Genomic DNA, 22,727 nt, shown 5'->3' with positions numbered 1-22,727 from the left:
TGAGTAGGAAAGGTCATTGCTAGTTTCTATTAAGAGTTCCTATGATGAAGGAGAATTATGTACATATAATGTTGGCCCTCTTGGAAGTGTTAAGGAGCATGCGGTAACTGTTAAGCGGTCAATAACTCAAGTTTCTTGCAGCTGCAAATTGTTTGAGTTTGTGCTCGTATACTATGTCGACATGCTTTAAAGATTTTGGATATATTGAATGTAAAGGATATGATTCCTGCACATTATATATTAAAGAGATGGACAAAAGATGTTACAAATATGAATGAGCTAGATATTAGTCTAGTAGCGAAAGATGACTCTGATCCAAAGGTTGAAGTTACTGCGACGTATAGGCATTTATGCCAACTTTTGTCCAAATTTCAAGTCAAGCTTCAGAATCCAGAGAAGGGTATGAATTGGTTGCAAGGTGTGCTAATGAGATAATTGCGAAGTTGAAAGATATAAAGAACAGAGATGAATCACATGAAAATTCAGCCACAGGCAATAGTATTAAAAATGAACCGAGTGAGACAATATTTATTGATAATGTAAATGTGATGAAGGTGACTGGATTAAAAAAGAAGCAACAGACTCGTCGCTCTAATACTCGACCAAAGAGTTTTTCGGAAAAGGCCCAGAAAAAAAGTAAGACTTCATGGCCAAGATCTTCTCATTGTCAAATAGACCAACAACTAGAGCACCAATTTCCATATCTTGAAGTCTCACGTCCACCTTTATCGAATGCATCAATGACTAAGGTATCTCACAATATTTAAATCTTTCTTTGTTTATTGTTATCACTTATAACACAACAATTTATTTTATCTTTTAAATAATAGGGAGTGTCAGAAGGAAGTGTTCCTACATGGTGTCCTATACAATTATCTCAAGGATTACTTTCATATACGTTTTTTTTCATTCTAATAAGTATGTTACATGATATGACTCTTTTTTCTCCAAATTGCAGGATGTTTCATTTCATGATTCAAATAAGTATTCTCAACATTGATTGTGGCAACTTTGAGAAAGCAGATGGTACATGGTGATAATGATTTTATGCGAGCGTAGTCATGATCTCATTTTTGTCAAATAAGAAATGGGTAGGATGCTAACCTACAACCTTCATGTTGTAGGTTAGCAAAACCATATATATATATATATATATGGTATATTTTAAAGGGACCCCTCAAACATAATTGCAAAAGTAGTTCAGTTGGTAGGAGTGTCCCTGTCACACCCTAATATCCCTAGGGTGTGATGGGCACCCGACCCCTTATCCGGAGCCGAGCGAACCCACAGACTCTTATTACAAGCATAATTTCACGCTAAAATCAAGTAAAAGTGAAATACATATACATTTTTCGAAATATACATATTTTTTTTTTTCTTTGTAGATTTCAAACCAACCAAATCAGAATTACGTGACTTTATAACATAATACAAAAACAACACATCGGCCGATGGAGCCGCTTATTAAACCGACACACCATGCCCACGACTGTCAAGAAAGCCCTCTAACATCATTCGAAACCATAACACATATACCGTACTCGACTCTAGCCCTCCAGAACAAAATGGAGTTTGCCACCACCGCCGGATATCTTCTACAATGTCTTCAACTCGTCTGGGAGTACTCATGTCTAAACGAGTTTGAGACAAGGGTCAAGATTTTAAAAATGTACCGAGTATGTAAGGCATGAAATACGTAACGTAGAATCCTAGCCAAAAATGGAAACTCTAATTTAACTAGTAAGACCGTGAAAAGTCATCAAAACGTTTTGCGTAAGCAAGAGAGAGAGAGAGAGAGATCTCAAATCATAATTCAAATACATATACATATACATACTTACGCACGTAACGTGTCCCGCCCTTTCGCGAGGGACTTGAATAAGGTTGTTATCTACATATTCACATACCCTTTTATACATATAACGTGTTTTACCCCGTTGTGAGGGACTCGATAAATGGAATCACACATATCAATATCATGTAAAGATATGCATATAACGTGTCCCGCCCGTTATTACGGACCTCGGGGATGAATCATGTATATCAAAATATATATGTCACATCAAATGTCATGCATGTATGTAACGTGTCCCGGCCCGCCTGAGGGATTTCTGGATAACATGTCCCGCCCTTCGTCAAAGGATTCATCTAAGAGAGGGATCGGTCCGGACGGCGCCATCATCACATACGTGTTTTACATCGGCGGGTCTCGAACAATTCTATGTGAGTACGACGAGAACATGTCCCCTGCCCGGCTCGTTGAATAGGCATACCAAAACTTGTACGACCGTAGTAGCGCGAAACCATATGCATACAAATCAAGACTCAATACATATACACACTTACCGTCGTCCGAAATAGAATAATCGTAATATTGATCTCGACAACCAAAACATCGTTTTTTACAAGATATTCATCGAATGTTCGTAGCAAATTATTCATATGCATTACTCTATCATAATTATATATCGTATTACATACCAAGATCGAATACTCTTATCTAATACTTTTATCCCAATGCTTATGTCGAATACTTGTATCAAAATACTTGTATCAGAATACTTGTATCAAAATACTTATGTCAGGATACTTATGTCAAAGTGCTATTTCATACTACTTATAGTAGAGTACTTCTACCAACGCACTTATGTCAGATTATTCAACGTATTGTTTATATCAATTTACGTACTCACATCGAAATATTCATATCAAAGTGCTTATATCGGAATACTTACATCAAAATATTCATATCAACATACTCATACCCAAATGTTTATATCAACATGCTCAAGTCGTAATGTTCATATCCGGATACTTATATCGTAATGAAGTACTCATATCGGATTACTTGTACCGAATAATTATATCGTAATAATCAAGTCAATGTACTCATATCTAACTTCCAAATGCTTGTATCGTAGAACGATACGAATCCTAACAAACTCGAACAACAAACAAAGGTTCCCTTTGATCATCGTGACAAAATACGTCAATTAGGACAATAGAAGAGGAATCGAGAACAGTGGGCCCACCTTGTTAAGTCGATATGGTGAACATGAATCACAAACATTAAACTCTATGGAGTCATCCAAGAAAGTTTCGTAGCGATCCGATTTCGTTTGTAAAAGTTACGACGTTTGATCATTTTTTTCCAACAAAACATAAAAATTATAGTTCAATTATATTGAATGAATAGTACACAAAATCGAACTCGGATTTCTATGAAACGTAATTGTCCCCGAGGCTCAAATCTCAACCTAGTATATCTAGGACATGCCAAAAGAAGGAAGGAATAGCCTTACATACCTTTTTTCTCGCTTACGCTATTCCAAATTCAATTTCCAAATCCTCCAAAAATCTACAAATGGTCACATTTGCCAAACATTAATTAAAGTCTTTAAGAATTCAAATCTTGAATTAGCATTTGTCTACAAAATTTGTGGCAAAGATTTCCGTAAACGCGCCGTCCCCGAGAATTCAACTCGGCTCAAATAGCAACAACCATACCAAACAACAATACCAATAGTCATCAATGATCGACTAAAACGCATTCTAACATAAATAGTCTTTTCCGAATAATGCAACAACTTCCAAAACCAACTTTACACTTTCAAGTCAATATCAATATTTCCATATTCATACACTAATTTAAGATCATACAAACATAGGCCAAGAATATTCCAAGCCATATATCCAATATTCAATAATTCCATCAATTCCATATTTCACCCAAAAGTCTTACATATACAACAAAACCATCAAACACATTTTCTACTTACAAATTCATGATCAACAACATCAATCCATACTTTAACAACTTCATTTTCCATAGTATCATAAAATCACACTAAAATGACATAACCTTCTACAATCCATTTTATTGCCAACTTAAACCATTTAGCCCTCATTTACATCATAAGGATCGCAACAACACAACTAACACCTTAAACAAAATTAATCCATTTCCATTCTAATTCCATACATCACACGGCCAACACCTATATTTCCAACTTCAACCAAATTCATTCAACTTTCATTTCCAAGATAAATTCCACCATAACCACACTAGAATACAACACAAAAATTCAACTCATCATATCTATACATTAACACACACACACGGCCACCTTCATATAAACACACCCACTTTGCAAACTTCCATATTTTCATAAATTCTACTCATTTCTACATACTACAACATAAACCAAACCTCATAACATAAGAAAAATGAATTGATTCTTACCTTTTTCCACAATCTTCTTCACTTGACCAAGTTGTCAACTTGAAGAAACAAATACTCTTTCTTCCAAAACAACTACACCAAGTCAGTAAAAGGACCCTTGAATTATGGAAATACCGCAAGAAAACAATTTTTGGAGAAAGATTTCAAGGGGCTAAATTTTTATGGCCAAAGCCGTATAGGCTCTTCTTGCTCTTGTTATTCTTGTTTTTCTCCTTGTCTAATTCTCTTGAAGCTTCTAATGAAATATGACTCATATATGGTCCTTTATTTTAATTTAGCACATGGAAATTAATAAAATTCCATGGGCTTCAAGCTATGTTGGCCGGCCACCCCATCTCTTTGGGCCTTAATTCCTCTTTTTTTTTTTTAGCCCAAGTAGTTGGCTAACATTTGTAATTTCATGAAACAAAATTTTTCCAAATTCTAACTTTGCCCTTAGCCTCCCCGCATTCTTCGCATCAATATTTCTCATGAACAACTTATATACCAAACAAGATCAAAATATAGCCTCGTCTTTATCCTGTCACAATTGTTTCAAATTTTCCGAAAGTGCAAAATACGGGACATAACAGTCCCTGAGTGCTCAGTGGTCACCACCCGAGATCAAATCTCGGCTCCGACACAATTTTTGTTCGCCTATATATTTGTATTTTCGCCACTGCTACACTATTAGTGACCGATCCGACACGGTATTATCCCTCAGTCATCATTAAATTTTTTGTTGCCGTGTATATTAAAATAATTAATGGTGCCCCCGCCGTCTTAAAATCCTGGGTCCGCCTCCGTTTCTGACAGTCTAGTAACAACTTGCTGTGGCCTGTGAATTATTGTGCTGATCATTTTAATTTGATCAAGAGTTTGGTGTAATATTAGAGCATGTTCGAGTTTTCTCTTTTCAATCCCAAAGTTCTTTTATATTTCATGGAAGGTTTGAGCAGTCTTATTCTAAAACTAATTCCATTGAAGTGATGTTTGAGATGCTTATTGCAGGAAGCAGCAAAGTTCATTTTCTTTAGTTCCTTCGTAGTGTCTGGTGCTTTAAAGTATTTTTTTTTTTTTTCAGTTGGTTGGGTGTTAGGCAACTTGATTATCCCAAAGTAGCTTTTTATTTCCAATCTGACTTCTCCATTTTACTACGCGTATCTCATATTTGTAAATAGAGTTAACTATTGATTGAGTCAGAAACATGCATCTCTAAAGTCGAGTTGTGGATTAGTTGGACAAAACGAGACACAAATTAAACACAAGCATGTAGATATCTAACCTTATTATCCTTGTTCTTAAAGAGCTCTTCAAGATCCATTCTCTTTTGTGGATAAATATATGTGAAATATCTTATATTGAAAACCAAAAGAGAATCTCTTTTCATGTACCTAAACTTGGAAAATAAAATTAAAGTGTCTTTTTTATTCCCTTCGTCCCAAAAAGATTGTTTTGATTCGGATTACGAGGGTAACTAATGTTCAGCGTACGAATTCGCACATAGAATCTTTAATTAATTTGAATAAAAATTACATATTTAGAAAATGCGTAAAAAGTACTCTAAGTGACAATAGTTAACAATTCAAAGTATTTAGAAAGTATTTGAAAACCTTATGGTCAAAGAAAATATTATTTGATGAATATATAAGATTAGGAATAGAAATAACGATGAAACGAGTTTACTCTTTATTTTTTTAACGAGTTTACTCTTTAATTTTTTTTTTTTTTGCTGCCAACAAAGAACAACAGAGGAGTATATTCTTATGGATCTCAAATGAATTCTATCCATGGTAACACAATCTTTTTTCCAATTCCGAATTGAAGATACGACACTATTTTCAGAAGCTGATACGGCACTATTTTTGGAAGCTGTAATCATCCGAAGAGCCATCTCTATTTTAACCATGGTTTAGGGGCTCTTTTAATTAAATTAATCTAGACCCTTAAATCTCTAAAGTGACAGGCGTATTAATATAAGAAGGGCACTGGACAAACTTAACAGATTTGGTACTGGAGAGGAGTTGCATCCACTATCTACGAGTGAAAAAAAGTAGGAATATCCTAATATTCACCGAATAAATTAATAAGTCGGGCATTCCCAAGACAGCCAATTACACCATTATTTAAAAAAGGTTTTTGACAAGAATTTACAATAGTAAATCGAATAATGGGTATTAGCAACAATCCTAATCTAGTATTCTTCAGCAACCATGACACTTCTCCTTCACAGAACACTAGAACCAGTTTGGGCATAAAAATTATCCACTTTTATTTTGGGAATAATTTTTCATTTGGCAATTTCAAATTCAACTTGAAGTTGGACATTGAAAAACAACCTATTAACCTATTTCCAACTCCATCTGCGTAATTCCAAATAAAATGCTCCCTTCTCTCCTTTGCAAAAAGTATAACCAAACACAACTTCAATTTCATAAAGTTCAAATAAAGAGAAAAATATTTGGCCAAACACCTACTAAAGGTAAAACTTTTTCAACTTTTCGATAACTAACAAGTGTTGCCTATTAGGGCCATTTGGTTCCAAGAGTGTTTATGATGATTTATCAACTATACTTCCTTGGATTTAAACATCAGTACGTTCTCTTCAGCCATGAACAAAATCCTGTCAAGAAATTCTATACACAAATGGATCAAACTTTTTCATTCTTCCACTTCAATTTCCAATATTACACAACCGAAATTTCAATGAGAAAAAATGAATTCATCTTGGAAGAAGTATAAAACATCAAATGCAGCTCGCAGGATCTGTTGACTTATAACAGCCAATAATTTATAATCACAATAAATCTATAATTCTATCTATCTACAAAACACAACAAGAGGCAACGACCATGTGCGCGAGTATGCAACGTTGAGGCTCCATATCATGTTGCACACAAATAAAGCAGGAAGTAGTATAAGGCCAATCTCAGAACATACTATATCCATCGTTTTCACTCGTCCCAAGATAACACAAGATGGACAGTACAAAAACGAAAAAGGATGAGAGCTCCAATGCCATGGCTCCCCAACCAATTACACCAGCATGCTTTAAGATAATCGGAATTGCAACGCTGCCAACGGTGGATGCTCCAGTCAAGAACTTAGTTGCATCTAGCCAACTGTTACACCAGTCATTTTAAAGCAAATATAAGGTCCGATTCTTGAGAACAAATGCTTTTATTACATGATGTGCATAAAAGAAACAAGCCTCACCAGCTTTGAGATTCGGAGTAGAGACTGGAAGTATCTGAACCGGCAAAGAACATCAAAGGCATAGGTAGAATGACATACATTATAACTACAGCAATAAAAACCAACAATAGTCAGGATATCTGAACCGGCAAAGAACATCAAACGCATAGGTAGAATGACATATATTATAACTACAGTAATAAAAACCAACAATAGTCAGGATCTATGATATATACAGCATTTATGACAGTCTCAAATATAACAAAAGATTTGTCCAGATGAGAAAGACATATGTAATGCCTTTTAAATTTTCAAGATCTCCATGCCAAGCACAAAACTATGTAATTATAATACACACCCCAACTTAACAAGCAGTAAAACTCCTTTCTACCAAGTTGGAATAATTTTATACATCCATCAGCACAGAGTTTCTAAATTTGTACAAGGGGATGAATGGAAGTAAGGATAAATGGATGATCTAGTTTAAATTTGCGCAGGGGGGATGACTAGGAGTAAGAGCAAATGGCTGATCTAGCACGTACTATATTTGCTTTTGCAACTATGTTCCCCCACTACAACAAACAGAAAAGAGAAACAAAAAGCTGAGGCAATAACTATTAGAACAAAGAGCCTTTGCCAAGGAAAGAATCTACTAATACACCGAGCCACCGAGGCACATATAGAGTAGTCAACTATCAACGCCTAGATCATTCTGAAGCAACTAAATACTGAGCTAAATTCATTACATAATTCAGTTTCCGCTTCCCACAACAAAATAAATTTGAAAGAGGCACCACATCCACAAAGATAAAAACAATAGATTGGATGAAATTGTCTCAGATTGCTAAATCTCATATTTATATGCTTTTGAATTTAATTCAATATTTATGCTTTGCACACACCTGTCAACATTGGCCACCAGTTATTGTACAAAGCACATGCCTACAACACAACACAAGGAAAGTCAGATCAGGAAAAAATGATTACAACGAGAAACAGAAAAGGTCCCTATAGTTCATAGGGTATCAAAGGACAGTGGCGCCGACCAGTATTTGCAATACAATCCCTGTAGTTACTAACATTGCCAAACACGCAAGCTTCCCTGTGTGAAAGCATGTTCTGAAATAACCTGGCATGTCCCCCATTATCTTGCCCAACTCATGCAACAGAACAGCTGCAGTACAGATTTTAAGCCCAGTTACAAAATTAGGATTTTCAGACCATATGGTGTGAGTAATAAGTAATTTGAGCAATTAATCAGAAACAGCAGCACAAAGAACTTAGCAGATCGAAGTTTACACCTTGAAATTCTACGTCGAATGATAGTCTTGTCTGCTTCTACCTCTCAACACCCCCCCCCCCTCCCCCCAGCCCAGTCCTCACTGTTTCCTTAACTACATTTCCTATAAAGTCAAAAACTCCACACAGTTGCTTTAGTATAGCATGAACTAGGAAGCATTATTCTGCAACCGATTGAAACACAATTTTATGCCAATAGCTACATCAAAGATTTATCATCAGACTGAGCATCAACAGAAAATGATCAAACACGGTATAGCAGGTAGTTTATTTTGCAGACTAAACAGAAAAGAGCGCCCAAGCTCTACATGATTTCTCTTCTATATGCTCTAAATTATGAAGATTCTGCAAAAGACATCTTAATATTGAGCATATTAGCGCAAGCTAGAGTAGGGAAGAGTGTACACGAGCTCTACACGACAACTCTCTATATGCTATTAAAGATGAAGATGTATTTGCCAGACCTCTTAATAGCAAGCATATGTAATGTAACCTACCATTTCAGAAACTTGAGAATTTTTTTTTTGAAATATCACAAGGCTGTCCATGACAGATTCAAATTGCTGCACAGGCTCGGTGAGTCAATGGAGATCCAAGAACGTCATTTTTGTGCCCTAACTTTGACTGTATAATTTACTATCTCAGAAAATCTCCTCAAGAACAAGTAACGTGATTGAAAGCATCACGTTGCTATTTAACAAGGATCTCATGGGGCATAGGAACAACCTCGGATTTGATTCTAGGTATCAGTTTAAATTTAATACAAAACCTACTAATTGCTCCTCTACTTGAGTAGGCCCCTATAATTTAGAGAGTGACGAATAATTGGTGGCATACATATGCTATCTAACTCAGATTTTAGGCCCATAATTGGTGGTATCTCTCCATATTGAGCTATCTCCTTAAGTTTTGTTTAGCATATACTCAGAGTTAGAGATACTTTGTTAACAAGCAAATGCTAAAAAAGATAATTGTATTTTTAGGTTCTGGTGATCCTACTCTGACATCCAAAAGAATAGAGAGAAAGGATCTAGTTATTCTATTCTTAAATACTGAGAACCTCGAAAAGATTTCACATTTTCTCTAGCCTTTAATTAACAAGCATGAACTTTTCTATGCAATCACTTCAAATCTGCATTAATCCTATATTACCGCATTGATGCTCAATAAACAGTTTGATTCATCCATCATGTTTATTTATATTTTTTATTATAGTGATATCCGGTCCAGCTTTCACCCACTTTGTCTTTTCCACTGGGTACTTGCATTGCCCACCAATGAATTCAACCATTATTAAGGCAAACTAACAAAGAAGATACCCAATGTAATCCCACAAGTGGGGCCTGGGGAGGGTAGAGTGTACGCAGACCTTAACCCTACCTTTATGGGGTAGAGAGGTTGTTTCCTATAGACCCTCGGCTCAAAAGAAACGTAGTCAATGCAGGATTGCAAGAGAAAAAACAAAGAAGATACCAATGTGGAAAATAGTAAAAGAATCCATAATACCGTCAAACAACCAATGTTAAATTCAAGAACCAACACTAGGTCAATAGAAAATAAAGTATACTACTAAGAACTATAGAACCAATGAAAAAAGCCTTAAACTTTGGCAGATAAATTAGCTATAGCAAACCCTCAATTTCAACACTAAAACTTCTAGCCCTGTTCATAATAGTTCCCCTAAAAATTCAAATATAATTAGCAATCACATGGATTCTGAAAAATATAGAACAAATTAATTGCAGTAAAATAAACCAGAAATGTAACTTTACCACAAAATGGTAGATTTAGGGTAACCAATCACTGATCAACTTCCAGAATAGTTCAATATTCCGATCGCCGGCGGCCACGTGGACGGCCAAGATTCAACCGGAATTTCCGCCGGAAAGGCGCGACAAAGATGTAGAAGCTGAGAATAATGAGGCTAGTTGTGTAATACTTCTGTTTTTATATGGTGCAGAATTAACTTATTTTCTTTGCTTAATAAGGATGTCTTAATTAAGGAAATTACCATTTTCTTGTCTTTTTGTCAAATGGAAATTGCGCGCTGGCAACGTAATTTGGACATATTTGTTATTTTTTTTACTGTTAAATAATGATTTGAAATTGTGCCAGTTTGGGATTTATGTTGATGGCAAAATGGAAATCCAATCAAACGTCAAACTTGCAGAATTATTGAAAGAAATAAATTAGATTAAAGATATTGAACACGAGTTGACACTCTTAGTGGTCGTTTGGTTGATAGTTAAAATTATCTCGGGATTATAATTTCGGGACTAATTTATTTCATCTTTTGGATTATTTTATACCATCTAAAAGATGGTATAAAATAATCCCGGAATAAGTAGGATAAGGTGGGATATCCCACCCTTGGAATTATGCTTCATTTTGTACCGTATTTGGTAGAAAGTATAAATTTATCCCAGGATAAACTTATACCTCCTACCAAACACGGTACAAAAAAATAGTGTTGGGATATCCCAGCCTATACCATGCACCAAACACCCCTTGGAGTCTTGGCAATTCACAAATGAATTGGTAAAAAGGTAAGTTCTTGAGGGGCAATTCGCAGGAATGCCCTTATTTTGGGGTGGTCTTTAATTTTTGTCCATCAAATTGGTGGTCTTTAATTTTTACCCTTCGCCTAATACCATGAGATTTGGGATTCGAACCCCGGCTTAGGAAAAAAAAAATCACAAGACAGAATATTGTAGCAAAGTTAGGCCTATTCGGGCAGGCAGAGTTTTGCATGTCAAAATTAGGCCTCAGGCATAGTCTGGCAAGCCAAAGTTAGCCTCGGCATAGAGAAGCCATCAGACATACTTTGCCTGCAAACTCTACCTGCAGGTTGAGTTTGGCAAGCCAAAGTTAGGCCTCAGGCATGGTTTTACAAGCCAAAGTTAGGCCTCAGACATAGTTTTGCAAGCCATCAGACATACTTTGCCTGCAAACTCTACCTGCAGGCAGAGTTTTGCAAGCCAAAGTTAGACCTCAGGCATAGTTTTGCAAGCCATCAGACATAGTGAGTTTTTGCCTAAACCATAATTTTGCAAGCCATCGAGCATAGTTTGCCTTTTTTTTTTTTTTTTTTGTCTGAACAGGAGTTCGAACCCGGAACTCATGGGTTTTTAGGCGAAGAGCAAAAATTAAAGATTTCAAATTTGAGGGGCAAAATTAAAGACCAGTGCTTTTGAAGGGCAATCCGCACAAAAAAATGGTTCTTGAGATTGAGATCAATATTAATGTATTAATTGTGGTGGAGCAATAAGTATATGAATTATTCAATTAAAGGTTTCGAGTCTAAATTTTGTGAATGAAGTCGTTTTTTATATGAAATGTTTTACTGTCCAGTAGAATTTTTCGAGACGAATGTAAATAAGCCAAATGTCCAGATCCTAGATGAATATTGAACAGCGAAAAAGAAATCGGGAAAAAAATATTGATATTTTGATGTTAACCATAAATATTTTGATATGTACAAGATGTGACCTACTAATAAATAATATGGAAATTCGTTCTGGATTACAAGTTTACAACTACTTTCTTTGTCGTGATCCTAAATTTCATTTAAAAATGGGAAAAAAACATAACTATACTATTATATAAAAATATTTACAGAAGTTTAGCACCATTATCTAATCAACATTTCTTAGCATTAGAAGAGTTATATACCAAAACAAATTCTTACCTATTATAAGTATATGGCTATGACAAGTCATTAACAAATTAACTTATTTTTATGCTAATTTTTTGCTCAAAAGATATTCCCTCCTGGATAGCTACGTTCAGTCTTCTTCTCCATTTTTAGTAATCTGACTTTGTAATATATTGTATTTATACCATAATTATACATGGTATGCTTGAGATATAATAAAATTATATCATATATATATATATATATATATATATATATATATATATATATATATATATATATTCAATAAAAAAATCACAAAGAAATACTTTCATTATAACAAATTTATCCATGAATATACAATTGTTACCTTTACATCTCATAAATTGGTACCAGAAATATAATAATAATCCGAATTTTTCATATACTACATTTATACCATTAAAATTCATGGTATATTTTAGATATAATTTTTTATATTATATTTCCATGAATATACATGCATATCGTATTTCCATGAATATACAATTGTTATCTTTGTATCTCATAAATTTGTACCAAAATGTAGCAATAATCTGAATTTGCCATATACTATATATATACCATAAAAATACATGGTATATTTTAGATATAAATTTTTTATACCATGCATATCATATATTACAAGTATAAATTTATATTTAATAATTTAAAAAAAATACTTTTCGAATAACAAATTTATACCATAAATATATTGCCATAAATCTATATAAAAGATGTAACAATAAGTTGGCTTTGCCATGTTTAATATCTCTCCAAGACTTTATTACCACAAAAATATGTCCTCGCTTAATAATTCTTTGAAACAGCTTAATTTAGTTCTCCTTCTCCCAAATAAAAGAAAACATAAAAGGAAAAAAAAATATTAGTATCCAATGTAAAAGGAAAAGAAGTGAACAGAGACGATTCTACGACCCGTGCAGTCCAAAAATTATGATCAATTAATCATGGGGTAGTAGCAGAGCGTTAACAACAAAAATCTAATAGAAATGAAAAAATAGTCTATTAATTAAAGAGGAGGGAGAACTAAAAATAATGGGTTATACCCAACACGTATAAGAAAGAGAAATGAGAATAATAAAGATAAAAAAGCAAGAGAATAAATTTGATCCCAATTTTCGTGGGATAAATTTAATGTGAATCACTAGTTTAGTGGGACAAATAACTAGTAAATATACCAATAAAGTAATAAAGAGTGCTCTTTTTGATGAATTTGAAAAATTGTGCTATTTATGTGCTTAATTCTTGTTCCATGACTTATGGTGTAATTTTCTCTTTAAAATTATGCATAACTTATATAATATCCTCCGGCGACCGCAAGCTTCAAGAGAGAGAAGGAATCATCACATCCGGTGGCTAGGTATTAATATTAATTTGCTCTTGGAGTTCAAATTCAGATATTTATGACAATTTAGTGCTAAAGTTTATCTTATGTATTCTCTAAAAGTCACCTGACATTCTTTTCTCAGTTTTTGAACCTTGCACAACTTCACCTTGAGACTTGTCCATTATTTAAAGGAAAAACAAAAAAGATATTGGGCGTGAAATGTCTAGTGTTGGAAAAAAGAACACTCATGTTTGGTAAGAGGTCGAGAGGTCTTACATAAAATAGTTATGATATTATTGTGATATTATTTTATACTTTTTTCGTTTTAATTTATATGAATCCATTTGCATTTACATATTTAAAAAAAAAAAAGACTTTTGAAATTTGTGGTTAAAAATAAGCAAAAATTTGTGTTGTAAATCATTCATAAAGTGAATTTATTTTCAAATTAGGAAAGAGGTCATTTATTTTGGTACGGACTAAAAAGGAAATATGTTCAAACAAATTGAAACACATGGATTAGCTTATTTGGTTGAAATATTGGGGCATGTATAATTAATATCGAGACTTTTTAATACACCAAAGAGTGTATTATCTTATACCATTACCATCATTATGAATAGCAAAATATCTTGTAAATGAATAAAAAATTAAAATGATAAAATCAGCATCGTTTTGTTCCAAGAAACCTCTAAAGACCAAAAATCCAAGATCATAATCGGAACAAATTATATTTAAATTTTTTAAAATAAATAAATATTCAAATAGTATCTATTTTAATGTCATCACTGTGTATTTGCGAATCAATCCCTCAATACTATTTTCCCCCTCTTCTTGTTTTTTCCCATAGACCTCTGGGCGATGATCAATGGGTTCCGCTCCTAGACCACCCTCCTCTCTAAGCCCTAACCTCAACAACACCTCTTCTCGTCCTTGTAAATCATCCATCACTGAACCTTCCTTAAACTTATTCCCTTCCTCTATATCAGACTTCTTTAGGCTCATCACTGTCGTTGTTGTTGCCGCCGCCATCGCATTTTCCTGCAACTATGTTTTCACGTCACTCAATCAGCAACCCATGCCTTTTTGCGATAGCAATACCGACTTTGATGACTCTCTCTCCGGTTCGTCCCATCTTATTTTCTTCTATTATGTTTGTTTCCCGAATAGTTGTTATCTCAGAAAGTCACTTCTCTTTGTTGAAGAAAATTGGAATCAAGAAGAAGAGTGACGGGACTTCCTTAGATAATAACTATTAGTCAAGTGAACATCTGAAAAATCAAACCCTCAGAGTTCTTCACATAATACTGTTATTATATATAGAGAGAGTACTTTGATCTTCAACTTCAAGTATTAGAAAGAAAGGATCTTTTACAAGACAAACTGATACTTCCTCCGGATCAGAAAGAGTGTCAACTTAGCCATTTGCACACCCCTTAAGAAAATACTAACACCTAGAAAAAAAAAGTAATTTGACTAAGCTGCCCCTAATTAAATAGGTATTGGGATTTAATCACATAACATTTAATATGAGCAAATCCGGAAAAACAAGGTTAGTTTTTTCTTGATTTGATAATTGGACACTCTTTTTGACCCAAGGAAAAAAAAGCTAAATGGACACTCTTTTTGATCTGGAGGGAGTACAACTTTCACATCTTTCTACCATTATTCAAACTTTCACTGCTTTCAACCACTAACCCTGATCACTTCCTTCATCCCACTTTATTTGTCAATCTTTTCTTTTTTGAACGTCTCACAGTGCTTCACATAATACCGTTAGGGGTCATTTGGTAGAGTGTATAAGAATAGTACTGAATATGATGTAGTAGTAATGCTGGGATTAGTTATGCCGACATTATTTCTTATCCACGGTTTGGTTTGGTGTATCGCCGGCAGTTTTGTATTTAACCATGTTTATCCATGTATTAATCTTGTATTGCTAATACCGTGGATTGCTATGTATTAGAATAATACTGAATAGGGTAGGTTGAAAAGCACTATCAAACATTGGATCAATAATACCAAAGCTAACATGAATTACTTTCTCTAAGATATGTCAAGCTGATGGTACACGTAATGTAATTGCTCATCTTTGTATGCAACACCTCCATTTATGAAGCATGATATTTTTGGAATGTGCATCTTATGAGACACTATGTCTATGCATCAACTATATCATTATGCAGATTCTAGAATGACCCTAATTATTTAGTATATTTCTATTACTTATGGGAGACCGCTGTTAGCAAGGTGGGTAAAAGAAAGATAGAACTGCCATAATATGTAAATAGTGGGAATTTCACCACATGATCCTCTATTTTCCTCTGTTAGATTCCTCTAAAAAGATCACCAGAAATGCAGCCTCTCCTTCTCTTTGCACCTTTGCTCCTTCCTCTTTATTTTTCTCTGCCTGTTTATCTTCTTATCTCCTTCAGAGAAAGAGATTTTGTAGATGATGGCTGACTGTTTGTTGAACTTTCAATCTTGCATATTACCAGACACAACTTAATCAACATACTATTAAGTATTCCATGCATCTTAACGAGTCTCAGTTGAGGCATCTGTTGGTCAGTCTCTTGTATCCATATCAGGGTAGCTAGAGAAGGTAAATAACACAGGTTAAATTTATTATTCTGGTTCTAAACGGGAAAACAGCTAGATGTTAGCTTCTTTGGTAATTTTATGTGGAACAATGGTAGCGAATCCCAATCAATGATGTGGTTTATTATATGTTATTTCTATGTATTTCTGTTTGCATTTGCTTATTCTTAGAGCATTTCAAAATCGTGTGATCCACTTCATTTTTGAGAAGCGGAGCTGTGGAACACTATGTTCTACAGTGCTGGCATATTAAATAACTTTCAACTTTTTCGATGGTCTTTGATATAAATAGCTGTGTTGGGTTTTAATAATTCCTCTTGGCTTTAGACTTCTGCGAGCCCTGTCCACTTAATGGAGTATGTCATGAAGGCAAATTAGAGTGTGCTCATGGCTACCGGAGGCTTGGGAACTTATGTGTTGAAGATTCAAATATAAACGAAGCAGCTAAAAAGCTTGTGAGTGACACCTATTTAACCCTTTTGGTTATTAACATTTCATTGTTGGCTAAATTGGGTTTTGAATGCTTACACGATAATGTAATTACATGTGCAGTCGAAGTTAGTAGAAGCTCTTCTTTGTGAAGAATATGCTCAATATTCATGCACTGGCACTGGCACTGTTTGGGTACGTTGCTCTCTCTCTCTCTCTCCCTCTCCCTCACACACACACACACACTCTTTACACGCACAAATTCAAAAAGATATCCTCAAAATGAGTTTGTATTATAAAGCTACTGAACTAACATTCTCCATAAGTTTGATGCTTGCCTTTTAGGTTCAAAGTAACCAATTGTGGGAGAAAGTGAATGAATCAAAAATAATGGATGAGTATGGCTTGAATGAGGCTGTTTATGCTCATGCCATGAAAAGAGCCATGGAGGCACTTCACAGGGATTTAGAGACAAGACTGAATGATCATGGGTATGCTCTGCAGGTTTATTAACCATGATTTATAGCAAGCAGATGAAAGTATATCATATTTTTTTTAATTAATGTTTCTTCATCTTCTGTCTAGAATTGAAGAGTTGAAGTGTCCAGCTTCGCTGGTCCTACATTATACACCAGTTTCCTGTCGCATCCAGCAGTGGATTCTTGAGCATGCTTTGTTATTGGTTCCAGCTTGTGCATTGGTACTCCACAGTAAGAGCAGCCTTTGAAAGCTTATATTAATATATTATAACCGTCTAAACCTTGTTGACAATATTGGAATTTGCAGCTCCTGGGATGCACTTTCCTACTGTTAAAACTCCGTCAGAGATACTACTTGTCAGTTAGAGCTGAACAGATATATAATGAGGTATGTGACCTTGTTTTCTTTCCTTGGAGAATCTATACTGTGACATTGGTTTCTTTCAGTGTCGACTTGTGACTGGCTATAGTTATACTACTTGAATATGCTAAATTCACCTCCTTTAAGTAAAGGAATGAAAACCAATATGCCTAGAGAACTTCAGGGCTAAGGGGCATATTTACACGACAATTCTAAGCCTCACGGCCAGTTGTAGATATTAACCTGGGCTCGAAATGTTCTCATTAAGTACACATGTGGGTATCTATTCTTTTTCTTCCGCCATATTACTCCAAAACTTACCTCAAGGCGCATTAATTTCAGTCAAGTAACGTCACACCTTTGATTGAATAGATACACAAGGAAATTGTTTTCTTGATCTAGTTAAATAATGCCTTTGAGTTCTAAAATAAAGCATAGATGAATTAATAGATGAAGTCCCTCTTCTACTAACTATGTATCAACCTCCCTATTGAATTAATCATGTTTGCCATTCTGTTGTGATGTTATATGCACTTTTAGATATGTTTCCTCATGATTCATGTGATTTTTGGAGGATGAGACAAACCTGTGTAATATTTAAGGGATCCTCTGTCCATTCACTATTGGTATAAAGTGTATGCTTCTCCAACAATGCTTCATCTCCAAGGGATTACCAGTTAAGGCATGAGAGTAACAACAGGAAGATCCTAGGTTTGAAACCGAGCTACAACAGTTGGTTTGAGATCCTATTTGCTCCAACCACTGCACGGAACTTGTCCCAGGAACAACTAATGTAAACGATCCTAGGTCTGGACCCCTTAATTAGGCTCTCCAAGCCGAGCTTAGGATGCATTCACACTGAGGTCGCCCAAAATTCCTAAGTTCTGAGATGGTTTATAGTTGGCCTTAGCTCACATGGTTAGGCCTCAAGCTTGCCTCAAACAAACTCAAGCCATGAGTGAAGTTTTGACTTCCAAATCCATGAATCGAACTAGTCTCCAATTTCTAGCGCCTCAAATTAACAGCTACGTAATTAATTTGAATAGCTAGGTATTAACACTGGTGTAAGTGTGCAACTTAACAAACAGTGCCACAGAAAATTCAACTAATATTCACATATTCCTAATTACAAGTTTAAAGTTTAAACTTAGTCTTAATCTGCTGAACTTGCAATAGTAGTTTCTTTGTTTCCAAATTGAATATCTCTTTTTGCGTTTCAACAGTTGAATCTCATTACTTTTTGCATCTTATGAAACATATTCTTATACTTTGAAAAATAAGATAGTTGCTTCATGTTGTATTTTTCTAGTTTCAAGTGTGTAAATTTTTTTTTTAATAGAAAATAATATGACAGTTCTGGTTTTCTATGGAAGTTGATCAAGTAGACCTCGACGAACATAGTGAGACATTCAATTTGTGAAAGAGTGAATTATCTTAGATAGGGACCTAGAGTGCTTATCAGGAAAAGGAATACAGAAAAAAAAATAGCAAGACTGATAAATTTAAGAAAAGTATTATGTCCATCCCAAGTTGCATAGCAGGTAAGTCACTAGTCTTATTTATTTGCCAGTTGGGCTGAGTTTGGATTTGTTGATCTCTCTTGATATGATAGGCTTGTGACGTACTTGAAGAGAAGGCATTGGGTGCAAGAAGTGGCACGCATGAACCTTGGGTGGTGGCATCACTGTTACGGGATCATCTTCTTTCACCCAAGGAAAGAAAGGATCCAAGGTTATGGAAAAAGGTGTTCATGTCCCTCCTCTTTTCTTTTCTTTTTTTTTCCTTCTGCATTTTTGGTTCAGGGATGGTACTATGCATTGTACTTTTCCTATGCCTAGTTCACATGCTTTCAGAGTGTTACGTTCTTGATTAAAAAAAAAAAAAAAAAAAGGAAGAAGAAAATGTAACGTTCTATCTTTTACCATACTACTCTATATTTTGTAGGTTGAGCAGTTGATTCAAGAAGACTCTCGTCTAGAGAGATACCCGAAGATGGTCAAAGGTGAATGTAAGGTGGTATGGGAATGGCAAGGTATGTAAGGCGTTTTACTGCCTTAATCTTGAGTTTACACTTGCTGTTGTTGATCAATTCACCTTTTGGCTAACGTTTCTTTCTAAGCAGTTGCTGATTCTTTCCCCAGCTAAAAATCATTTTTAAAGACATTTGCAGTTAAAACTTAATGCATGGAACACAAGTTCATACAATTTCACATTGAAAATGTCCATATTGTATTGAAACACATAATAGTAATTTTACTCCTATGGATTTCTTCTAGAAACACTTGTTTTCCTGTCTAGCAATTGGAGTTTGTTAAGAAACATGTTTTTTCGCGCTGAATGGTGAACACTGTTTGTGATGTGGTATAGTTGTTAATTGGTTTCTGATTTTTTTTTTTTTTAAATTTTTTTCTCCTTCCTAAAGTTTTGTAGAAAATCAAATTGCATGTCTTCTTCCAATGGTAGCATACTACGATACAGGGTTGCCTATCACGGTACCACCACCAGAGGCTGTCAATGTAACCTATATTAGAAAAGATCAGTTGGGAACTTGTGAAGAAAGTTTTCAAGCCAGTGCATTAATGAGAGTCATAGATTGAGTAAGAGAATAGACTGTATATGATAGCAACTTATAGTAAGGTCAAGACTCCTTGCACACTCTCATCAATAGTCATGAACATAGCGAACCAATGTAATAACTGCCTCAAGGCAACTGGGAATTGTATTTTCTTCGCAAGGTAAATTCCTTCCCTAAAATCTGTACGGCTTCACTTCCCAGTTTTTTGTTTGACCTTTGCAGAAACTTTTAGAATGGTGATTTCAGTCTAGTGATTCCTTTCTAAACCTTTGATATGACAATTAAAAACACTGAAAGTCAAAGACAAAGACCGATACTTTGAACAAGGTCTATGCCTTGCCTTGATAAGGGTAAAGCTCTATACCACATTTTAATTGGGGGGTGGGGGAAAGGAAACAACATAGGAGAACAATAAGAGTACCCATGCCAGATTTGCTTTAGCCGTGGAACTCTTATTGTTTGTCTCTCTCTCTCTTTCCATATTTCTTGAATTTGACTGTAGTCTTTCTGTTTTTTTAGTTGAGGGTTCGTTAAGCTCTTCGGGCAAGAGGAAGAAGGCCAAGGAAAGCAAGCTAGCATCAGGTCAACATGCAGAACTCTCCCCTCAGCAAAGAAACTGGCCATGGAAGGCCAAGGAGCCTGTGAATTGCTGAGCTTTTTAATTTACACTCTCGCCCGCCTGCTTTGAATTGTTGTATAATAGTAGTACTTTTTATCTGGCAAAATGCAGCTCCCAGTGTCATGATCTTAGGTCCATGATACACGTCTCAGAGTAGCCTTGTAAATCTAGTTATTCATCTGGCATTAATGACATTAGTGTGCAACAGAAAACACAATTTTTTTTTCACAATAACAGAATTCTTGTGGAAGCTTCATGGTCCTTTAAATGTGCTCTCTTTATGTCACATTTCTGTATAGTTGTGTTTGATTTATGATTAGATACTATGATGTTCTCTTCCTAGACATCACATAATGTACCTTTAATTATGCCAGATATTTCAAGAATCACTGTGGCTTTAGAGGCTACCCCAGCTGTCATGAGAATGAAAATAGATTGAACGCGAATACTCTATTCTTTGGTCTGTGATTCGTTTTGTTTCTCAAATGTTTCTACTTTCATACAGTTTTATAACTTAATCCTAGAGTTAAGTTAGGCCAAAGGTTCTTTTGGGATTGATGGTGAAGATTAGAAGAAAAAGAAAAAAGAAAAAAGAAAGGCATTGTCAGGTGATAGGAGATTGATATGCGCAGTGGAATTGAAAATTGGCTCGAGGGAAAAATTGAAGTAAAAAATAATAAATAAATAAAAATAAAAAAACCTTAAATAATCACTTTTGGGATCGAATAGTGTCGGCAGAGTGTAAGACTCACAAATGGAATGGCACTTGATAGTGTGTCACATTCAGATCTATCCCCCAACGGTCCATTATAAGCAAGTGCCTTTAATAGCTTTTCTTTTAAACTCTCCCTCCACCTAGGTGAATCAATAATATTCAATTTATTTGTTTAGTAGAGATATTTTAGCACTAGCATAAACTTCACTGGTCTTTCTTAATGTTGATATTTGCAATAAATTTTTGATACCTCAACTTATTAGAATAAAGAACTTTTGAGAAGTCATAGTTCGAATCGTAATTTATGAGTTTGATTTCCTACTTTGTACTTACAATGGAAAAAAGAAGGAGAAGAAAAAGCTTAAAAGATGAGAGAGAGTCGTTTTAGGCTGCATCTAAAATGAATCTTTGACAAATTTGGGTGTTGTAATCAATGAACTGACCTTGATATATCTTGGTATTTGCTTAAGAGTACTGGAAAATACAGATTAGCTAACTATGTTCATATTAAATTCGTTATTCCTCATTGTAACGTGCTGCACTTGGCCAATCTATCTCATATTCTTTCAGTTGGAAAAAGGGTTGCTCAATTAGCTCACAGTTTTAGTTTTATTAATCATATTACCATTATCTTTTTTGAAGCATAACTTGGGGCCAATCTGATCTGAGTATCCAGATCTAAGTTATATAAGTACCAACATGTTACTATTAGAGTTAGCAGCGGAAACCCAATATTCCATTTTTAGACATGCTCAAATAATTGTTGTCGGTCATATTAAATAATTTTGGCAGATCTAAAAACTAGTAGATCTAAATTCTTTGTAATGCTCCTATCACTGTAGACATATTTGTTAGTATAATAGTTGTCCTTTCCCACCTATAAAATGGTTTTATTTAGATCTTTTGAAAACCAGATGTGGTACGATGTAGACTGATGAGTCAATACCTTTGTGTTCTTTAAATGGAAAAATAGATCTGAAATACTCTTGTATCTTGTTGTTACTTGTATGCATACGCGGCTCCTAAATTTGTCCCTTTTTTTCATTTTGACATCTAAACTAAGTGATGTTTCTATTGAATCCTGAATTAAAGCCATGTAATGCCTATCAAAGCAATGTTTTATATAATATTCCATCTTCAATGTAGCAATGTGTTTATATATATATTCTAATTTAATTATGCCATCTTTTAGCTAAGATTAACAACAATTGAGAGGAAAAAAAAGAGTAGCT

General features: G+C 34.7%; 2 protein-coding genes across 4 annotated transcripts; one reads left to right on the top strand and one right to left on the bottom strand.

Moving 5' to 3' along the window:
- Positions 1 to 6,856: 6,856 nt before the first annotated feature.
- Positions 6,857 to 10,671, bottom strand: LOC132030237 (vacuolar protein sorting-associated protein 55 homolog). Of its 2 annotated transcripts, none has more exons than XM_059419769.1 (5): positions 10,472 to 10,671; positions 8,464 to 8,591; positions 8,320 to 8,359; positions 7,439 to 7,523; positions 6,857 to 7,344 (listed from the first exon to the last, which is right to left on the bottom strand). In XM_059419769.1, exons 2-5 carry the CDS (start codon positions 8,560 to 8,562, stop codon positions 7,152 to 7,154), a joined length of 417 nt encoding a protein of 138 aa, XP_059275752.1. In that variant the 5' UTR covers positions 8,563 to 8,591; positions 10,472 to 10,671; the 3' UTR covers positions 6,857 to 7,151. The 2 variants fall into 2 exon arrangements, with proteins under 2 accessions (XP_059275752.1, XP_059275751.1); XM_059419768.1 differs by having other exon boundaries at positions 10,489 to 10,668.
- A 3,892-nt stretch (positions 10,672 to 14,563) lies between these two features.
- On the top strand, positions 14,564 to 21,076 carry LOC132030236 (uncharacterized). 2 transcript variants are annotated; one of them, XR_009408010.1, is made up of 10 exons: positions 14,564 to 14,840; positions 16,645 to 16,772; positions 16,870 to 16,941; positions 17,092 to 17,237; positions 17,332 to 17,446; positions 17,533 to 17,613; positions 19,199 to 19,330; positions 19,531 to 19,618; positions 20,384 to 20,511; positions 20,681 to 20,795. XR_009408010.1 is itself a non-coding variant. In XM_059419767.1 (9 exons), the coding sequence occupies exons 1-9, from the start codon at positions 14,585 to 14,587 to the stop codon at positions 20,812 to 20,814; spliced, it is 1,152 nt and encodes a 383-aa protein (XP_059275750.1). In that variant the 5' UTR covers positions 14,564 to 14,584; the 3' UTR covers positions 20,815 to 21,076. The 2 variants fall into 2 exon arrangements, 1 of the variants encoding a protein (XP_059275750.1); XM_059419767.1 differs by lacking the exon at positions 20,384 to 20,511 and having other exon boundaries at positions 20,681 to 21,076.
- The last annotated feature ends 1,651 nt before the right edge of the window (positions 21,077 to 22,727 follow it).

The sequence above is a fragment of the Lycium ferocissimum genome, chromosome 9, assembly GCF_029784015.1.
Source record: "Lycium ferocissimum isolate CSIRO_LF1 chromosome 9, AGI_CSIRO_Lferr_CH_V1, whole genome shotgun sequence".
Lineage (NCBI taxonomy): Eukaryota > Viridiplantae > Streptophyta > Magnoliopsida > Solanales > Solanaceae > Lycium > Lycium ferocissimum.
Note: the sequence above shows the minus strand (reverse complement) of the source record. Positions and strands in the feature narration are given on the sequence as shown.

Excerpts from the sequence above, each read along its gene's own strand:
- LOC132030237 (XM_059419769.1), bottom strand. The coding sequence starts at position 8,562 with ATGGGGGACATGCCAGGTTATTTCAGAACATGCTTTCACACAGGGAAG. Across the intron at positions 8,360-8,463 it reads GGATTGTATTGCAAATACTG|GCATGTGCTTTGTACAATAA; the intron begins GTCGGCGCCACT and ends GTTGTGTTGTAG. Across the intron at positions 7,345-7,438 it reads TACTCCGAATCTCAAAGCTG|TTGGCTAGATGCAACTAAGT; the intron begins GTGAGGCTTGTT and ends CTGGTGTAACAG.
- LOC132030236 (XM_059419767.1), top strand. The coding sequence starts at position 14,585 with ATGGGTTCCGCTCCTAGACCACCCTCCTCTCTAAGCCCTAACCTCAAC. Across the intron at positions 17,238-17,331 it reads ACAAGACTGAATGATCATGG|AATTGAAGAGTTGAAGTGTC; the intron begins GTATGCTCTGCA and ends TCTTCTGTCTAG. Across the intron at positions 19,331-19,530 it reads ATCCAAGGTTATGGAAAAAG|GTTGAGCAGTTGATTCAAGA; the intron begins GTGTTCATGTCC and ends TATATTTTGTAG.